The sequence below is a fragment of the Cylas formicarius genome, unplaced genomic scaffold, assembly GCF_029955315.1.
Source record: "Cylas formicarius isolate icCylForm1 unplaced genomic scaffold, icCylForm1.1 PGA_scaffold_5__7_contigs__length_24384050, whole genome shotgun sequence".
NCBI lineage: Eukaryota > Metazoa > Arthropoda > Insecta > Coleoptera > Brentidae > Cylas > Cylas formicarius.
Window position 1 is genome coordinate 13,788,231 of NW_026844341.1, and position 21,617 is coordinate 13,809,847.

At 36.4% G+C, this 21,617-nt stretch overlaps 3 protein-coding genes across 3 annotated transcripts; 2 read left to right on the forward strand and 1 right to left on the reverse strand.

Moving 5' to 3' along the window:
• Positions 1-1,479: 1,479 nt before the first annotated feature.
• LOC132702395 (tax1-binding protein 1 homolog B-like) lies at positions 1,480-2,625 on the reverse strand. Its single transcript, XM_060670988.1, has one exon. The coding sequence runs from the start codon at positions 2,623-2,625 to the stop codon at positions 1,480-1,482; it is 1,146 nt and encodes a 381-aa protein (XP_060526971.1).
• Positions 2,626-12,192: 9,567 nt separating this feature from the next.
• On the forward strand, positions 12,193-18,885 carry LOC132701956 (trypsin-1-like). Its single transcript, XM_060670314.1, has 6 exons — positions 12,193-12,729; positions 12,780-12,985; positions 16,938-17,155; positions 17,235-17,292; positions 18,475-18,609; positions 18,663-18,885. Exons 1-6 carry the CDS (start codon positions 12,332-12,334, stop codon positions 18,806-18,808), a joined length of 1,161 nt encoding a protein of 386 aa, XP_060526297.1. The 5' UTR covers positions 12,193-12,331; the 3' UTR covers positions 18,809-18,885.
• A 1,307-nt stretch (positions 18,886-20,192) lies between these two features.
• On the forward strand, positions 20,193-21,216 carry LOC132702106 (protein YIPF5 homolog). The gene is made up of 2 exons (XM_060670536.1): positions 20,193-20,379; positions 20,436-21,216. Exons 1-2 carry the CDS (start codon positions 20,268-20,270, stop codon positions 21,071-21,073), a joined length of 750 nt encoding a protein of 249 aa, XP_060526519.1. The 5' UTR covers positions 20,193-20,267; the 3' UTR covers positions 21,074-21,216.
• The last annotated feature ends 401 nt before the right edge of the window (positions 21,217-21,617 follow it).

Below are 21,617 nucleotides of genomic sequence, written 5' to 3' on the forward strand. Positions count from 1 at the left end.
TTAAATGTCATGTCTGGGATACTTGGGACCTCTGTTGCAAGTTTCAGGAGAATCTTGATAGTTTTTTTGGCTTCTGCGTAAAAAATCGACTGTTTTTAGTTGTTGAGAAATGTTACAATATTTACATTAGTAAACTAAACTTCAGAAATTTTGTTACTTCAACTTTTAGAATAAGATAAAAGTGGACATTTTTGGTGCGAATTTGTGAATTGTAACGTTAATTCCCCATGTGAGAGTGATTTTTCATAAAACGAATTTTTTTAAAAAATCTTGTAGATTCTTTGCCTGAACAATGATAATAATATTATGACAATTGCTCAGTTTTGGTTACTTTTGGTTAAATTTCAAAGTGCATATTCCTTGGGTAAACACCATTTTTCCAAAATTACTTTAGTCCAAAAGTTAAATTTTCGATTATACTCCTTGATTTCTCTGCCTGAAAAAGGAACCCATAGAATGTAAAATTTCAATAAAGTTATGGCTTATTTTTTTATTTAAATTACGATTTCTAGTGGCCATTTTTTACAAAATTTCCCACAATTGCCCTTTCGAAATTTTTTACTTTTGGGCATCTACATGGCGAAAAAGAAGAATATTTTTAAAATAAAACGTAGTTACTTAAGTTACTTTCTTACTTTCTTCCAAATACATTCTCCAAAATGGAGATTCTTCTACTCCATCATTGGAAGGCTGCCCGACTGCATAACATAATGCCATAAATCTTATGCGGCATCTCTGCTGCTGCGGCTATTTTTAATCTTTAATAAAAGTTTATCAGATGGGCACTATGTACTATGGAAATGTGCCAATTTTTTGCAAAATCATACCCTTGCATTTAACTATTTTTTTCAATTTTTTTACATTATCTCAGAAAACGCCATCTAGTGGCAGGGTACTCAATCATTTGATAACCTAGGAAAGGCTCCTACTCAATGTCTATTAAAATTCCGTCATGTCCAATTCACCTAATTCTTTTTTAATTCTCTGGAATGTCCGTCTCCCCAATGCCGTATCTGGTTATCCTTACTGGGACACTCGTTATAAAGTGTACACCCGTATATTAACAGGCAGGTTGGAAAATAAATTATTTCAAAAGACTATAGAATACAATAGACAGCTGGTTCTTGCCTTTGTGCATTTCCATGAAGCTTTCGGCACTGTTAAATCATCTGATATCCTCAAAGAAATAAAAGAAAATAGAATAGACCATAGATATGAAGATACCAGGTAATTTCCAATTATGAGAGGTAAAAGTCTGTTCATAGATATAAGAAAGTGACTAACTGATACGAATTAAGGAAAGACCCGGCAAGCTGTAAGGATGAAATATGGCCGAACAGGTCCGTACTTTGCTTCGAATTTAATTGTTCGGGGTTTTGTTAGGAAATATTTATTTTTTTATGTATGTATTTATGCTTAAATCTAATATAAAATTACAAATTATTTTTATTACCTCTCTAGTTCGAGTTTAGAATAGGTCTAAAATCTTAAATCTAAATCTAAAATCTTAATTCGTTCGGCATCGTAGCACTCCGCTACGACCATTTCTTCCTCGTCCTCCTTGACGCCTTTGACTTTTATCAGTTCAGTAATTTGCTCATTTTTCGATTCGAGGTGTTGGCGTAGCTCGTTTATTATAGTCTTGCATGTTTGCACCTCTAGAAACAGTTGCTCTTTCTCATTACGGACCTTGCCCAGTAAACATCCTTTTTCCCTTGTTACGTCCCTTCTGAGCTCCTCGAAAGAAACTACCTGAGCCGACAAGGTAGCGATGAAGCACTGATCTTTTTCGTAGTGTTCGTTCAACGTAGAATATTTTAAGTTTAAACTCTTGTTATCTGCCTCCAAAGCTTTGTTCCGAGCCTTGATAGCTTCGATTTTTCTCCTCAGTTCTTCGTTGATAGCCTTTACGTCTCTGCTTTCCTGTTCCAGGCTCGTCAATTTCTGGTATGTCTTTGCGTAACTCTGCTGAGTATCCTGCATCATCTTAATTTTGTCCTTCAGCTCCCTGTTTTTGCTCTGCAATTCGTTAATCAGCTCAGATTTACCTTTCCACTTGCTATTGCCGAGCAACGAAGTCAGTTCTTCCCCCGTCTCTCGTTTCAGGTACTCGTTGGCAGTTTTCAGGTCGTTTTTAAGCTGCGCGTTGGCGTCCCTCCCCTCCACCAACTTGTTGGAAGTAGCACGGAGCTTTTCTTCCAGCCGCTTCGTCTCGACGTCTTCGCATCTGAATTCTGCAATTGGTTCGCAACGAGTCGATCGATTTTCCAATTCGAGGACGTAGTTTTCAAGTTTCGCATACTTGGACTTGCATGATTCAAGTTCTGCGCACTTTTCGCGCAGCTTCTTGCTGATCTCGACGATCTTGGCGCTGACCAAGTGATTGGGAGTAGCGGCGACCATGTCGGACGAGTCCTGGTACTCCTTGAGTTTCGTTTCTAGTTTTAGCAACTTGCGTTGGGTGTCTTCGTTTTGTTTCTCTTTTTCTGCAATGTCCTTCCTCAAGACGGAGTTTTCGCGGGTACAGGTTTTCAATTCTTCCCGAAGGTAGCGGCATAACTCGTCCGGGAATAAAATATCTTCCGGGACGCGCGAATCAGTTACGTCACCGACGTCCAGTGACATGTCAACGTCATATAGATCCTCATTGAAATTGGGCACTAACCTGTGGCAACATGTCAACATCATATAGACCCTATGGAAGTAGAACTAACCAAAGAAGTGGACGTAGTTCCCTCGACAACAGGCTCCATTGTTTCTATTGAAAACTGAGAGACGGGAACGCTACTCAAGAGAATTTGCGTTCATTGCTTCGTTCCGCTGACTTCATAATTCTTTGAAGAAATGAAGATTTTAACGAGGACCTGGTGCAAGCTGGAGAAGATGTGGCAATTAGAAGAGATGTTTTACCACAAACAGACCCTTTCCAATTTCAAGTTTATGCAGTTGCAATGTCGTTGTGAAAATAGTTTAGCCAATATATGTGGTTTATATCATTAGGAAGGTAAACATTTACAACGGACATGTGCCTATTTGCAATATACTAGATTATCGTGGCTTTATGCTAGCAGCCATCAAGAGATTACTCGTTGGTACTTTGTGGCAGTGACAGTAACAAGTAGAGGAAGCAACCGGTATATTAGTTAATGATAATTAATGATACTTTTAAAGCTGAAGCAAATTCAAAAGTTTTTCTTAGATGCTTAAAGGAGATGGATAAATAATCCTGTAAAAACTCAACAAACAACACATTGAAAATCGAATCTCAATATCAAACACGATTGCATTTTTCAAAATATTTCTGTTTTTTTTTTTTAGTATTGTTATATTGTTCAATTTTTATGAAACAAATTATCATAATATTACAGAGACATAGAAAATACATGAATCCATCTCCAAGTATGTGCGTACAATAACAACATTTGTTATAAATATTTTATTCTATCTAGCACTTTATTGCCGCCTATGCCATCACAAATCGTACCGACTATACGTTGTGTCTTATTCGTCTGCCGAAGTAGATGACATGTTGATTTTGTTTTCCCAGTGTCATTATTAATATGTTATTATAGTAGAATGGTATTTAGTCGATGAAGTAAATGTTTGCGCGAGTTCATCCTAATCCAGTGCATAGAAGAAACCGACCGAAGTTAGGGACGAGGAAAACGTCATTAAGGCTCTTCCCTAAGTCCACATTCATCCAAACTGACGCATAAAAAGAGTAAGTTTGGACTTGAACGTTAGTAAAACATTGATACACCGAATTCTAATTCCTTTGACCAAAGGTATCCAAACTGTTGGATAGGAAGGGAAAATTTGTATAAAAATTTAAGATGGTAATTACGCCCTCTGGTGGCTATTTCAGAAACTCAAAAGTATTTTCTCTTGGCTCATTTACCAATTGTTTTTTTATTTTTAGAAACATCCGTTTCCCTAATACACGTTGTATAGAAAAGTTCCCCAATGTGCCATTTCTGAAAAACAAATCTTGAAATATACGACGCACGCTATTTAGAGAGGGATTTTGATATGTCTTAAACAAGTCTATCACAAGTCTATGATATCTTCAAAAAGTGATATTGCTAAGCTGTTCACATCTTACTTCAATTTCCTCATTCCTTAAATAGAAAACACGACTTTCCTATGTCGCTGGATAATAATTTTAAATGCTTGGACTTGGAATGTGTTAAATTATTAACATGTGTATTTTTCGTTTTGGAAAGTCAGCTTGATTTAATTCAAATATTATATACAATATGAAAAAAAACCGGATGTCACAAAGGCTTCAGAAGTAGGAGTAGTAGCTCAGAAAACGTTCAAATGTCGAAGATAAAATCTAAAATATGTACTTTTATAATTAAAATAAAATATGACATTAAAAAAGATCCTAAGAAGTTTTGGTAGTTCGTTAAAAACAGAAGCGAAATCTGAGGGGTACATTCGCGGCGGTGGTTTTTTCAAGAAGTTTAATGTTTTTCGTAATTCATACCACTCTGAAAATGGAAGCAAAGAATTTCTCCGAATCTGAAAAAAAAATCTTTTTTTTCAATGAGTCCAGTTTTAATCCCTGCATCTCTTATACATTACTGTCGCATTGTTTTGACTAAACCGTTTGTAATACTTTTTAATCCATGTCTAACAAAGTAAGAACTTTCTCGTATACGAAAAATGTCGAAATTTTTCCCGTACACAAAAAAGACTGTAACCAGCAAATCACAAACTATAGGGCTATTTTCACTATCTGTAATTTCTGTTAAGTTTTACAAGCCCTCCTACATGACAAGATATTTCATGTTGTTGGGAACCAAGTAGTCCCCAACATGGATACCTTAAAGGGAGATTCACCATTACCAATTTAACTAATCAAAATATTTCTCAAGTAGACGTCACATATCTTGATTTTTCAAAAGCGGTTGATCTGCTAGATTGCTAAATTCTGATCCACTGAATTTTCTGAATCGCTTGCTAATTTGTTTTCTTCATACGTTGCTTTCTCAGGCGTTCCTCAAGGCTCAATATTGGGGCCATTATTATTCTCATAATGTCATTGCTAACGATCTTGAGTGTTTAGAAGATTGTCTTACGCTCCAGCGTAGTTCGAAGCAAATCAACAATATGTCTATAATAACTTGCCGCTTAGTACAGCCAAGTGCAATGCAGTGTCTTTCACCACCATGGGTGTAACTGGGAAAAATGATTATCATATTTTTATAAAACTCTCTTCCGTTCTAACACTTTTTAGCATAAACTTTTGAAATATGTATGATATAAATTGAATAGAGTATCTCCGCCACCAGATTTTTCGTATGCAATATTATTAAATAGGTTTGGACATGATTGCCATTATTTAATAACTGTATTGAAAAATTGAAATTGCGCTGGCATGTTATATAGACTAATTTTGTTTGTTCCCCATATAAATTCTAGACATGGTAACTAAACATTCTATCTGTCCACGCCAAAAACAAATATATAATAAATTTCAACAATTTTCTCAATGTTATTATAATTTTCCTCTTCTCTTGTTCTTTTTTATTACTATTATCTAACGTTAGGTTAGATTTTAGATTAAATTTCGTGATCTTAATATTCCATTTTAGTGCAACCTACCTATTAGTTTTGCTTCATGCCTATTAAATAGACTTTTTTTTTTAATAAATAAACAAATCAGCTATTTTTAGAAGTTTTAGATGTGTTATACTTGTCAGAATATTGCAAGGAAATTGTTTTATTATCAAAGAGTTAATGTGTTCGTTGTGCCTTTTTTTATAAAATTATAAATGTTTATTTTTCCGTGTCGAATTAATTTTTAACTAATATGCTACACATGTTATCTGAGAATAAATAGTGCTCATAACGAGTCAGGCGATGAATAAATCATTTTTCTTTATTTTTATTACTTTTTAAATAATTTTCATATTGTAATTAAAATTTACTCTTTCAACTCTTTTTTGTTCATTTGTATATTTGTTTTTTTTTAAGCTATACGTTAAACCATCGCCATTGACTCTATTATTAATCGAAAAGTGATTATGTTCCACGCATACTTTAAAATATATAAAAATGCATTCAAAAATATCCGCAGGCGCTTTTTCGAAGTGTAAAAATAAAATTTTCACGGCGCGTAAAACATCTGCAAATCCTCGCCTAGCTTCGTTTATTTGATCGCGTCTGTTTGAAAATAAATCTGGGCGTGAACTTTGAAAACGCATCTTTCAAACGTGCCTGCATGTATCGAATAACGGCATTATTTTATCTCTTTAATATCGGATCGGTCGTCGCAGTCGCTCACAAAAGGATAGCCACGGAAAGTCTTTTTTTAAATTTTTATCAAGCATTTTTGAAAAACCTTCTGCCGTGTTGAAAAACGATTTGAGATTATCACGCAATTGTCAAATTTCCCTGCCAATATGGTCTGAATGACCATAATCTCAATCAGAATTATTAGAAAACCTTTTAACTGTTTAAAACTAATAATAACAACGCAAAATATTAAACATTAATATTTTTATCTTTTTTAATTAAATTGAAACAATAAATTTTACCTGATACTAACGAGAATTTTTTTATTAAAATTAATTAAATTATTGATCAACCACTAAATATAAATTTTTAGAAAGCTGGCACTGGAAATAAGAATATCTAGACCACAACAAAATTGTTCTTTTAAGTTACTTACTCTGCTAGCGTGGTATTAACGATCTTGCTTGTAAAGTTTATTTCTTAATCCAGCAGTATCTTCACCAAAGTGGACGACAAGTAGTAAAAATTTGAAGAGGAACCAAGGATATAAACTTACAAATATCGATCATTGGACCATAAGTTGGTTTAGGTTGGTCCATGTGCAAACTTAGCTTCTCCCAAGAGTGATTTTGTACAATTTATTTTCTTTCGTTGAAGTTTGTTAGGTTCTCTTGTAATTTTTCATACTTTAATTTTAACTTGACAGATCATATGGTGCACACATTTTAAAAATCTTATGCAGCAGTGTAATAGGACGTAAAAATATCTGATTGAAAATTTTGAACCTTCATGAATGTTGAGAAAAAAATTTTTATGTGTGGGGATTTGTAAAGGTATCCTGCCATGGATTACTGTTAAGCACAATGTCCAAATAATTTCTAGAATATGTGGACTTGAATTTGAAAATTAAAATCTACTTTTTCTTTTGTGTATCATATTTTAAACGACCTACCAAATCGTTTAGATTGTAGAAGTCATTAAAAAGCAACCAAAGTGGTAGTGTAGTAGCAAATTTGCTAGAGTCATCACAGGATGAGTTGCAAATTTTTTGAATATAATTAGAATGGAAAAAAATTACAAATCGCGATAGTTCTCATTTTAAAAACTCAAATAAATTGATAAGAATACATTCTTACAGTAAAATTATTCTTGAAATTATGTGGTTTAGCAAACATGCCAGTGGAACCGATGCATTTGTCTCCTAAATTTGTATCCCGTTGGGTAGACTTTCCTTTTTTCCTGAGACATAACTTGGGTAAATATCGCAGTTCCTCTCTTTACCTCTAATTACGATGACTTTTTGTTAAATTATTTTCTAACGCTTCCTATGGAGAATAAGGCACTGGCTCTTTAAGCGTTTCATTTTTGCCAGTCTGCTAGGGCTCACCGTAGCTTCCTTCAGTACCACAGAAAGATCTTGTTGAAAGCTATGTCGAGCAGCTACCATTAAATTTGGGTTGATGCTTTAGACAGCTTAAATGCGTCTCAATTTTATGACCTTAACGACTTATTTTCAAACACCACATGCGGGCGACCCTTAGATAAATGTCCTGCCTTGGTTTTAACCGAAGCATTTGTATTTGTCTTGTGGTGTTTGGAAAATTGAAACCATTAAAAGCCAACCTTCGTTTTTTTTTAGAATAACTATTTTGCTATTTCATAAAACAAGAAACTCCTTCAAACTAGAGAAAAAATGTCTTATACATCACAAATAAATAAGAATAAATAAAGAATAAATAAATACAGACGCAAACTTTCAATTTTTTAAAAACTAAAGCCTAATTGATTTTTAGTCAATATCTCGGTGCAATGAAGGGGTCATCAGCCGATATCATACGTGTGTTAAAATATCTTATTTATCATTATTTATAAAATAAACTAAAAACATATATATTTTTGCGAAACAGCTAAAAAATCAACTGCAAAATAAAACAAATATTCTCTAAACACCTTGGCAAAAATATTTTGTAGAATAAAAACTATTTTTCACTTGCCTTACGTATTTCCGTTGCCATTAAGAATGTGAAAAATTTATTAAATACATTTATGCTCTCTTGTTTTCCTTCATTACTTTGTACTTTACTCGCCACTTCTTCTCTCATTAGATCTGAAAGATCTTTTAATTGTTTTGAAAGCAACATTTGTTTGCTTTTTGTAGCAGAAATTGTTTTTGTCATTTTTGTTAGAACTTCATTTTCTTCAAACTGCATATTTGTATCTTCTAGCACTTTTCAGTCAACTCCTTAAAAAAGTCAAATGTAATTCGTTTTCCTCCAGTATTTTTGTCTATCATAATGTCTTTAACTTTCGTGTACTTTCAGAAGTGTATTGTTTCAGCTCTTTTGAAATTATCCTCCAGACCTCATCGTTTTTCACTCCTAATTGCTTAATTGTAAATGAATTAATTTTAGAATATTTCATGTTTACATCATAAACTAGATTTCCACATTCACCTGTCACAAAGTTGTGAGTGTGGGTGCTCATTTCTTGAAAATAAAAAAAAGTTAGAGAACAACTGTTTAAATGCACATGCGGGACAGTTTTATTTTTTTTTTAATTTAAATATTACAATTATATTATAAATTATATGTTTATATCTTTTTATAACCCTGAACGCTGCACCAGACCAAATGACCATTGACGTAAACTTTACAGTAATATTTTTGCCATTTCTTCTGAAGGGCTACATGAAACAATTTTTTCAAGAAATATTAGTTAAGTCATTTTTTCGCTACTCTATCCACGCCCATACTATATATCGGCGTCCTTAGTTTTAAGTGGTCGAACGCAATCCGGTGAAGATAATCTTGCGTCATAAAACCACTGGTTAAGTGTGGATTTTGAGTAGCTCCGATAGTTTATTTGTGATTGGCAATTTTGTAGTTGACCTAGCGGGTCGCGGATCGTTGGATTCCCTTTCATAATCAATTAAGTGATTAGCTAATTGGTTTGTTTTAAGCACTGTGTTGTGAATTCTTTTAATATGTTCTAGAAGTCTAACCCTATGTGGCCTCTCTCGAAATCATTTTTAATATTAGAGGAAAAGGTGGTAATGTGGCCCCTGCGGATATATTGTCCCCTTCAATATTTTAATATTTGAAAAACGCCATCTAGTATGTTTTATGCGCTACGGGATGCTCCCGGCACCATACGTATTTAGTACCTTACAAATCCACCAGAGCCTGTCATGTTCGATTGCCATTCGAAACAGTTGAAACTCGTTTCCGGTAAAACTTAAACTACTGTGATTTTAATTTGGTAATTGTTTATAAATAGTTTTGTGGCTATTGTGTTCGGACAACTAACCAACTAATATAATATAGTTGTCTATGGTTCGGACATTGGATACGTTGAACTGTTCTTCTTCGAGAATTAAAAGGTAAAGACAAAATTAAATTTGTAATAATCATTTTTGATACGTTTGTTTAACAAAAAAAATGGGATCCTGAACAAATGAAATCAGCAATTAATGAAGTAAGGTCATGGGATATAAAAAGGCTGTAAAAATGTATTCTGTGCCTAGTTCTACACTGAAACGATTAGTAAAGAACCCTCCAGAATCTTTAGAGTTGCTTGTACATAAACCACTAGAAAGGAAACGTGTACTTCCAGCTGAGCTGGAAAAAAAGTTAGTGGAGTATATCTTGTTTATGGAGTCCAGGTACTATGGGCTTACTAGAATGGATGTTCGGCAAACGGCTTATCAGTTAGCTGTTAAAAATGGTATTCTTAATACATTTAAGAATGAAGCAGCAGGGCGTGCTTGGTTAGATCACTTTTTAAACCGACATAAAGACACTTTATCTTTACGCAGACCAATGAGGACATCATATGCTCGTACTCAAGGCTTCAATCGTCAAGCAGTCAAAGAATTTTTTGATATTTTGGAAGCCGAAATGAGAAAAACTAATCCTGCTGGCAGGATTTTTAATATTGAAAAAACTGGATTGACAATCGTGCAGTCAGGTGTTAGGTAAAATGGCAAGAAGCTGCTGCAGAATGAGAATCACTATGTTTGCTGCATGAACGCATCGGGTATATTTGTGCCACCTATGATGCTTTTCCCCAGGAAAAACATTCATCCAATTTCTACGACCAAGACTAGGACTTCTAATCGTGGAAGAAAGGCTACAGCAAAGGTGTCATCACCATACAAAAATCAATTAACCGAATCTTTGCGCTTAGCACAGAATCGTGGACGCGGACGCTGACGTGGACACGGTGTCAGACGTAATCACGACAGAGAAGGATCCGGTAGGCATGTCGATCGACGCCAGAGAAAAGCTACGTCGAGCAGTGGCTCTGAAAGTGACGAAGACGCAGTGAATACCGATTATGTCGAGTCTGCGAAACCATTTATTGCAATGACAGACCTGGAGAGCCATGGGTACAGTGTTAAAGTTGCAATTTATGGGCTCATGTAGCCTGTGGAGGTTCTGAAGGTTACTATCATATAGGGTGTTTTTTTTTTCGATGTATAGAACTTTAAGTTGCAATAAAACAACGATGGATTATTCAATTGACATTAATTTTATTTATCCGAAACATAATCTTGTGGCATTATATTTTAAATATGATTTCTGGCATATCTGGACGTCCAATTTTCGATGACTTTTTCCAACATTTGTGTTGTCTTCCAAATGGTCAAGAGTATGTGGCTTATCCGCATAGACCAATGACTTTACATAGCCCCACAGAAAGTACTCTAGCGGTGTTAAATCACAAGATTTTGGAGGCCAATTCACAGGTCCAAGACGTGAAATTAGGGGGTCACCAAACGTGTCTTTCAATAAATCGATTGTAGCACGAGCTGTGTGACATGTTGCGCCGTCTTGTTGAAACCACATCTCCTGGACATCATGGTTATTCAATTCAGGAATGAAAGAGTTAGTAATCATAACTCTATACCGATCACCATTGACTGTAACGTTCTGGCCATCATCGTTTTTGAAGAAGTACGGACCAATGATTCCATCAGCCCATAAAGCGCACCAAACAGTCAGTTTTTCTGGATGTAACGGTGTTTCGACATACACTTGAGGATTAGCTTCGCTCCAAATGCGGCAATTTTGTTTGTTGACGTAGCCGTTCAACCAGAAGTGCGCTTCATCACTAAACAAAATTCGCTTATGAAAATCGGGAACAACGGCAATCTCGTTTTGGGCCCATTCGACGAATCTACGCCTTACTTGATGATCGTTTGGCTTCAATTCTTGCACGAGTCGGATTTTGTAAGCACGTACACCAAGATCCGTCAGCAAAATCTTCCATAAAGTGGATGGACACAGATCCAATTCCTGTGCTCTATGGCAGATGGACTCATTCGGGTCTTCCTCAATGCTACGCTCTTCAGCAGCAATAGCTTCTTCTGTACGCACCGTACGACGTTGCTGGGGACGCGAGTTAACAATAAGAGTAAACGTGGTGCGAAAATGTTCCATGGTTAATCGAATTAACTGCTCTGATGGACGATTTTGTCGACGATAAAATGGACGTAGTGCGCGATACGTATTCCGCACAGAACCATTATTTTCGAAATAAAATTGCACCATTTGCAAGCGTTGTTCATGCGTGAGTCTATTCATGATGAATTGCCAAACCAAACTGAGAATAAATCACTTGACAGCTGTTAAATCGGTCGCCATCTTGAACAGTAATGCCAACTTAAAGTTCTATACATCGAAAAAAAACACCCACTATTTGTGATTTGTGCCGTTAATTTTAAATTGTGCAATACATTTAATGTGACTCCCCAGGGGTCATTGATCTCAAGATACGAAATTTGAATAACTTAAGAATAAATAATATTTTTGCTATCTTGTAAACTTAAAAAACAAAGTGGGGGGGGGGGGGTCACTTTACCACCTTTTCCTCTATTTATTTGTTACGATCTCCGACATATATTACAATTTCCCAACAACATTTTATATAACTCAAAGTGTTTTTCTGCAATTGTAAAGTTTTACTCTCTAAAACCTGCCAGATAATTGAGAACTAGGAAACAGGCTTTAACTGAATCGCCCTGTAGATGTATCGGTATTTTCCCTAAACGATACGCTGCAAAAAATATGCCAAATATTCCGCATTTATGCAAACCATTACGTTAGACGCGATTATCATTTCGCTTGTAGGTCATCACTGTATGCGTGTGGAGTACATTTTAACCTTTGCTATGTTTGCAACGCACGCCGCGATCATTATAAGCTTGTACGCTCTTACAGACCCTTGTCTGGCCAATCGTAAACACATGTTGAGACCCACTTATAAGCGAAACCTTGTAGGCAGCGAATGCGGAAGACCCCTGGGCAATGAATACGTCATCGAAACTGACCGCATCGTAGCTGGCTACGACGTCGGGTACTACAGGTACCCATGGTACGCGGCGCTGGTACGCTCGAACCAAGTAAACTGCGGCGGTGCTTTGATTGGACCCCAAATTGTCCTCACCGCAGCTCATTGTTTCAAAGAGTACCTCCACTCTGCTAGGTAATTGACTTCACTGCTACGGCTACCGCCGATATAACAGGTTTGTTTAGTCAGGGAGGCAAATTGGAGGACATTTACACAGTCAGACTAGGAATGTACAACATTTGCGCCAGCGAAAAGGAGGTGACCGAATACAGGGTCGTCAAAGTGGAAATCCACGAACTTTATCCCAAGAAGAAGCCGTACTACGACATTTGCCTGTTGACATTGGCAAACAGCACCGACTCATACAGGCCTGTATGCTTACCTAATCTGAGTACGTTTACTTAATTCATTAGTGCCTTTTGTCTTTTGGCACATTGATAGCTTGAGCATTTCTAACGAATTCTTCCAGCCTATAGTGGTTGGCATTTTCACATAAAAAATATTAATAATAATATTTATATTCACCTTTTTATAACAACACTTAAATGAAAATGAAGAAGGCCATTGCACAGAAACTATGTTAAAATAGTTTGTTTCGGCACTCTGTTAAATATATTAAGCATGTTAGGCATTTCCCTCTATGACGTAAAGTTTATGTCAACATTAAAAGAAAATAAACGAAAAGCTCGGTTGATTTTAACATTATTTTTATTAGTACAAGAACAAAAACCGAATTACAAAATCTGAATTAAAGTCTCTAACAATGGTTAAATCCCCTTATTTCTGGAAGATTTGTCCCTCTTGGGCGAAAAACTTCGTTTAGCAGATTTTCTTGAATATTCCATGGCCGGACTGCCCCTTTTTAATGACTTTTATATCTTGGTGGAACCTCTCACCTTGCTTCTCACTCACGGCGCCAAGATTTTCGGGAAAGTAGTGTAGATGTGAGTGTAAAAAGTATAGTTTTATGTTCATATTGCATCCCATTTCTCTAAATTTCTCCAACATGTTTTCTACAATTTCTTTATAATTTGGATATTTGTTGTTTCTAAGAAAATCTAAAAGTACCAATAAGGAGAAACTATCAACAGCTTTACTAAAGTCACACCTTAAAATTTGCTTAAACCATCTATCTAGAAAACACACACGACTGTTTCAATCAATAATTACAATTTCAATCAAATAATTACATCGCCCTTTCTAGTAGGCTTCGTAAAAATAGAGTGCTGCATTTGTTTAGAAATTTAACTACATTTAAAAAATTATTATTGAATTCCTTGGACAAATCAGCGACATCATTTTGTAGTCATTATTATCACTAAACCAAATTTCCCCTTTTAATCCGCCAGACAACCTTTTTCAAAAGTGAGCAACATGCTTTTGTTTAGTGTTTGAGAAAGACACCTCCACTACCTTTATATTATGCATGAACCACGCGTTTTTTCTTTCAAGACCTTCTTACTCTCTCTCTATTTCTCTAGCGGTGGACAATACTTGCGTTTCGAACTTTCATTGTCTTAAAATGTGTTCAAGTGTGCTTTGCGAGATCAGATGTATTTGTTTCTCCACGTTGGGTACGTTTCTTGGGTTCTGCTTTTCTTACATCCAGTGGTCGCTTCGTCTCGCCTAAGTAAGGTTTTCTATACTCGCAGAACACTTCATATATCCAGTCTGTGATGTTCTATGGTTTTGGTTAGTTTTTGTTATTAAGCTTCTTATAGTTTGTTCACAATCGAAGGCGGTTTGACGGTGTATTTTGTTACAATTCTCCTGATCTTTTCGGAAACTTTTACATAGAAAATGGTCATTAGTTGGTTTTGGCTTTACTCTGATTTATGTGCTGTCTTGGTATTGGGACTTAATACGTCTTCAATAAGTCTCTTTGAATAACCGCTCTGCATTAAATCTTCAATTAGATTAACATGGTCAGTAGGCAGAGCTTGGTTGCTACTCTTTGCTCTTTTATATAGTGAATGGATTATTCCTCGTTTGGTTATTGCTGAGTGGTTAATGCGAGCTGAATCCGAGCTCCGTTTTCCTCTTTCTCCATTGTGGATCTTATAGACGGATTGTTGCCACTAATGAGATCCAGAAAATGTTCTAGCTGTTCCCAGTCTGATTCTCAGCCAACTTAATCACCACCGTTGGAGGAAGGCAATACACTTGCCAGAAGATCAATGACAACATGCAGATCAACCATGACAGGAAGCAACAGAGGGTTTAGGAAAGACAACAGAACAGACCAATTACTCCCCACTCCAGCAGAACCATTATTAATAGGTCCGCGAGAACATTGACCGTTGTTCAAGAAAATATCCTTTAAAAAGGACTAACTTTCGCAAAACACCCAAAGAAGCTCCGGTTTTGGATATAATAAGCACAGTTGAGACCATAAACCTGGATCAACCGCAACTAGAAGTCTTTAAGTGGAAAATCACAAGCACCCTTCAACAAAACAAAAAGAAATCAACCAACAATATGACCAGGACGAAGAAAAGAGTAAGACCTGAAACAAGATTTTAGTGTGCTTAACAACTAAAACAAAACCATAGTACATCACACACAAGGAAAAATGTATATATGAAGTAAAGTCTATTCATAGATATAAGAAAGTGACTAACTGATACGAATTAAGGAATGACCCGGGCAAGCTGTAAGAATGAAATATGGCCGAACAGATCCGTACTTTGCTTAGAATTTAATTATTTGGGTTTTTGTTAGGAAAGATACTAAACAATATTTATTTATTTATGTATGTATTTATGTTTAAATCTAAAATAAAATTACAAATTATTTTTATTACCTACTTAAATTACTTAAAATTATTCACATAATATATCAGTATCACTATCGCTATCATCGCCTGTTCGAATTATTATTTGTTCTATATTATTTGCAATAGGGATATACGATTGTTCTGCTTTTTCTATATGTTTAGCAGAATTTGTCCAACTTTGTTGAAGGATGTTAAAAACGGTTTCTATAAGTTTGAGGACATTGGAGTTAACACGGGGAAAAACATTGTTGCGACGAATGGCAAATTTGAGTTGGTGCCAAACATATTCAATGGGATTAAATATACAGTGGTAAGGTGGAAGCCTTAAAACTGTATGCCCTATATTTTTTGCTTAATTATCACAGACGTATTCCTTTTGTAGGTTCAAGCTTTGTAGAACCTCAATTAATTGCCTGCTGGTATAATCTTCGTGAAAATAAATGTCGTTATTATACATGTAGTTTTGGATTGTTGCTTTTGTGTCAAATGAGGAAGGGGTTTTAGTCAACTGTCTACTGTGATAACTTGCATTGTCCATTACAATTACGCTATTAGAAGGAATGTTTTAACTAGTTTGTGTTTAAACCAACTTTCAAATAAATCAGCGGTGGTGTCTTCATGGTAATCCAGAGAAGAATCTTTAATATTTTTCGCAGACAGAGAAAGTCCATTTGGAATCCAACCATCTTTAGAGCCAGCATGCAAAATAGTTATTCTTTTACCTCTTTTTGATGGTGCGTTTGTTTTACACTTATCAGTTGAGTCAACCCAACCCTTTTCCAGTGTATCATAAGTGTCGAACCAGGTTTCATAGGTGTTGTTCTGTGTAAATCCTAATTTTTTGTAGATATTCCATTAAAACTTGCCTTTTGTCATTTTTTTTTAAATCTAATGAATACACTTTTATAAGGTAGTTCTGCCACATTTAACGCCGATTTCATCTTTTTCAAGCCTCCTAATTAAGATATCTAATGTAGGCACGCTTTGTTCCTAGTATAACTGGTAAATTTTACGCCGTATTATATCTTGATCATTTTCATTTACACTCGAGAGAATGTCAGCATCGCTTCTTTTTTTCCTCGCTGAAATGGTATTATTCACAATTTTTCATATAGTTTATGTTGGAATTTTCATAAACGTGGCCGTTTCTTCTAAAAATGCTTGCTTGCTGGCACCACGTTCAATGAAAGTCTAATAAACATTGTTTACAACTTCCTTAGTCTCAATAGAATGATGTTTTCTATATTTGGGAGGGAGCATCTCCTGAGATACACTAGACTCGAACATATTTTGCCTCACCCATTAACTGTCGCCAACCGATGACGTGGCTTCCTCGCCACCCGACAACCTATAAATGCGCTTAGTTTTCACTTGATAGCGGCCAGTGATACTTTCTAGCCGTTTTTAAACAATCTAAATTCGAAACGCCAATATTGACCCGCGATCAGATATGCCATTATTCGTAATTAATTCTAAGTTCTTAACGTTCTACCTCTGGCCATACCAATATACGCAAAGTTTTAAGTGTGTATATGGACTTGTTACGATTGGCACCTGTAACAATTAGGCCTCAACTCCTCCAGTCGGCCGAAAGAGGGCACCGTCCCCGGAATGGGGACGTTAAAATATCAAGGCGAGACACCCTGCACCTTACACGAGGCACGGCTGCTGACGTACGACGATAGCAGTTGTAAAAAAATGATCAACTCGACGGGCAACAACCCTGACGCTATGGTTAATGCGTTTTGTGCCGGTTATCTTCAAGGCGGGATCGACACCTGTCAAGTAAGACCGCAGTCAAGACCGATATGATCTATTGTTTGAAATTTGAATTACGGATAAAAACATTTCGCATAATTTTTAGGGAGACAGTGGGGGTCCGTTGCAATATATCAACGAGAACGGAGATTACGTAGTTATAGGTAAGACATCAACCTTATTAAAAGTGTATAATCCCAAATAGCACACCAACAAGCCGCTCGTTGTGGACAAATAGGCTGCCCAATTGATGCCCGGGATTCCCACTTCTTCTACCTTAACTTACCTTACAAATGTCACATTTCTGGTGTCATTTTCGAATCCAGATATGGTGAACTTTTGAAACCCAAGTATGGATTACTTTTGAAATCCAAAAATGTTCTTTTAAAAAACTATGCAAAAAGATATATTCAAATTTTAAAGCTTTGAACCATGCTAGTAATAATTAATGTGTACTTACTACATGTCATCAATTATTCTTCTTCTCTTTTGTTTCTATGGAATTCTAATTGTTTAGTAAATTTTAAGTAAATATTCAAACAATCCTCCATTAACAGTTAAACAATATCCTAAGAGATCATAATTAGCATATTATGCAGCAAGTGCAGAAAACGGCATTTGACTCACGAGTTTATTTGACACGGGCGAAGCGAGTGCTTAATAAAGGAGTAACTTAAAAAACTTACCGAACGTGTTGCATGCTATACTTTGTCTACGAGCGTTAGTTTTTGGGTAAACAACGCTAATACATTCACTGACATGACCGTCATAATTGATAAACGTTAAAATTGAAGGCGTGGGAATATCTCCGAAAACATCCGATTGCTTCCAAACCCGTGCGGTAGGATCCCGGAAATGTCCGAAGTAGCTCCGATCCGTGAGAAACGAAACACTGAAGTCGTAAAGTGGCGCTTCCCGCAGGTTAGATCAGTGTGTAATTAGGCATTTTACAGACGGGAGTAGAAAAAATTATTTTTTCTACTCCCTTTTTTTTGGATTTTGTTGTATATTAAACACTGGCTCCGCTCGTATCAAAGTTTTCTAATTTAGCCATCATATTTATTTCAATAACTGACGATTGGCTTATTGAAATTTATTCGAACTCCTCACATGAGTTAATCATATCGGCCTGTTAAAAAAGTTATAATACAACTTGCTAAAAAATGTACAATAACATCACAACAAAAACATATTAGACTCCTTGAAATTAGCTTTTGGTATTGCCTCTACATTGTGCCCAAAATTTTGTATCATTTTCTACTTTATCCGAGAGTGGGGAATATTTAAAGGATGTCCAAAAGTGTGCTATCTGAGATCTTCAAAATCTAAGACCTTATTTCGCACAGGGATAGTTTCGTTTGGTTTTCGCTGCGCGGAACCCGGATATCTCGGCCTGTACACGGACGTTTCACGTTACATCGACTGGATAGAAGAGAAGAGCGGATTGAGTGCCATCCAATCGCCTTCGCCTTCAACACAAGGTGAACACTTAATCGAACGAACAGACCGACGCTAATTTAATTAATAATTGTAGCGCCTCATCGCAAGCCATACGTCCACTACGATAAACCATATAGAAGTCCTTTGAGGATTATAATTTTGAAGAATCGTAAATTTCACGAGAAAACAAAACTTGTAAAACATGTACCAATAAAGAGGACCGACCATCAATTAATATAACAACACCAGTTCCACTGTCTTCCAATAATTAAAGCATTTTCTTCCCGCTATTGGGTGTTTTCTCATCGTACATAGAATTTTCGCACGAGCACTAAATAAATATTTAATGATGTGTCATCATCGTATCTGTGCTTGATTCTGAAGTGGAGCATTGCACATGGCGGTTTAGACTTTGATATCGGTTCTTTTGTTGTGCAATTTTTGTTCCGCAAGTTTTTAGTGAATGTTTTAAAGTGTTTAAGTATGCCGCCCCACTGTTTTCTCTGTTCACACCCGTTGGATTCCGTTTGAGCCGCGATGGAAGAGGGGGAAACCGGCTTTTTTTGGTGTCCGTCAAAATCCTTTTTTTGATAACTGAGAACAAATCTTGGCAATATTTTTTTTTACGTGTTGCTCTGAGACCAACAGAAAAAAATTCTCGACGGACGTCGATAATGGGCCAATCGCCATAGTACACTAGTGCAACTATTTGTAAAAAGTAAGCAATAAGAAGTATTCTGTTTTTTTTCTATGGTGGATTCTGTGGTGGAACATTGCACGCGGCGGTTTAACTTCCGTTCGTTCCCTACAGAATCCTTTGTAATCGTCCAAAAATTTTGAAATCGGTCTCTACTGAGTGGATTTAGTGTTGTCAGTGTTTTGTGAACGTTGTAAAGTGATAATCGTCGCCGATCCCTTCGTTTTTCCCCGTTCACGCCGGTATGGAGGCCGGATGGGCCCGGATGGCCCGATCCGGTAGCGGGGGGCGTCGGTCTTTATTGGTATCGGTCAAATTTGTTTTTTTGCTAGTTGAGCAAATATTGGTTATATGTCTTCTTTGTACGTGTTGGTCAATGACCAAAAGTGAAGATCCTCGACGGAAGTCGGCAATGGGCGAATGATCCTAGCAGTCGAGCCCAACATTTTTTTGGGAAACGCATACTTGAACTTGAACTTGAAGAAGTATTCTGTGCTATTCTGTGGTGGAGCATTGCACGCGGCGGTTTAACCTCCGTTCGCTCCCGACAGAATCCCTTGTATTCGTCCTCAAAAGTTTGATATCGGTTTCCACTGTGTGGACTTAGTGTTTTTAGTGTTCAGTGCATGTTTTAAAGTGATAATCGTCGTCGGCCCCGTCGTTTTTCCTCGTTCACGCCGGTATGGAGGCCGGATGTTCCGCGGCGGAAGCGGGGAGAAGCCGATTTTTTTGGTATCGGTCAGAATCGTTTTTTGCTAGTTGAGCAAATATTGGTTATATGTCTTCTTTGTACGTGTTGGTCCATGACCAAAAGCGAAGATCCTCGACGGAAGTCGGCAATGGGCGAATGATCCTGGTAGTCGTGCCCAACAGCTATCTGTGAAACGCATCATTGAATTGAATTGAATTGTATTCTGTGCTTGAAAATGTCAATTCAGGAAACGATACCAAGTCTTCATTTTGTTGTTAAGTTAGGTGTTTGTTTTATTGTAGTCGTCTAAAATGGGTGACTTTACCAATCAAGACTATTATTGGAACAACCAAGGCGAAACCCCTGTCCAACAGCAGAGTTTCTACGAGCAAGACTACAATCAGTTTACCAATCAGCAGCTTGGTAAGGCAAAATATTGAAATAATGCTTGGAAACTAACTTTCTTTTGTCTGTTGTAGAGTTTAATTCGCAAGAGTACACTAATCAGACATTCACACAGTACCCCTCGTCTTTCTACAATCCCAATGACTATGAATTACCCAAAGAAACCGATGATGAGCTCGAAGAACCAACATTGCTAGAAGAGCTTGAAATTTATCCAGATCGTATTCTAGAGAAGGTTTTAGCCGTTTTAAATCCGCTTAGGGGTCATAGTTTAGCCGATGATGTGGAGTATTTAACAAAAGACTCTGACTTGGCAGGTCCCATATTTTTCGGGTTGGCTCTAGCTTTGTTGCTTTTGCTAGCTGGGAAACAGAGTTTTAGTCATATCTATGGTTTTTCTATGATATCATGCATTTTCATGTACTTTTTACTGTCTCTAATGACCACTGCCGAAGGAGTATTTACATTTACCACCGTGGCCTCTATCTTGGGCTATTGTCTGATCCCGATCGTCATTTTGTCTTTGTTCGGAGTGTTTTTGATACTTTCTGGACCTATCGGAATTATTTTTGCGTCCATAACTATTATTTGGTCTAGTTTTTCTGCATCAAGATTATTTATAGCTGTGTCCGGGGACAAGCAGCAACAGCCGGTGATAATGTACCCATCGGCAATGGTTTATAGTGTTTTTGTATTGTTGGTTCTTTTTTGAAGCTGGGATGTAAGTGTAAATAAAAAGTAATTTGCATTCTTATAAGATCAATTATTTTATTTGTTTACTTATAATCCTGTAGTGCTTAAGAAATAAACAATATATTTGTATGATACTGAAGCTTTGTTCAACAGTTTAAATAAAATGGATGAACCTATGTGGCGACGGCATTGTTAGATCTTCTATATTAGGCAGTTTAAAACTGGTTTTTGCAATGCTAGAGTATATGACATGTCAAGCAAATTTTTCATTTCTGTCAAACTGAATTATTTACTTACTTTGACCGATACCAAAAAAAACTGCTTATTTGGCGTCCAACAGGCATGAAAGGCAGGAACAGCAGGACCGGCGACACTTACACCTTCTAGTGAGAAAAAAAAATGAAAAAAACAAAAAAAGTCCCTTAAAAGTGCAAATATAACTATTTGAGATACTAAATATCGCAAAGAAAAAATCTAAGTGCAAAGCAAATATGTAACATCCTATAGACAGAACGCTCATTCCTTCGTCGCATACATCGCAAGAAACGACGCCAAAAAACTAT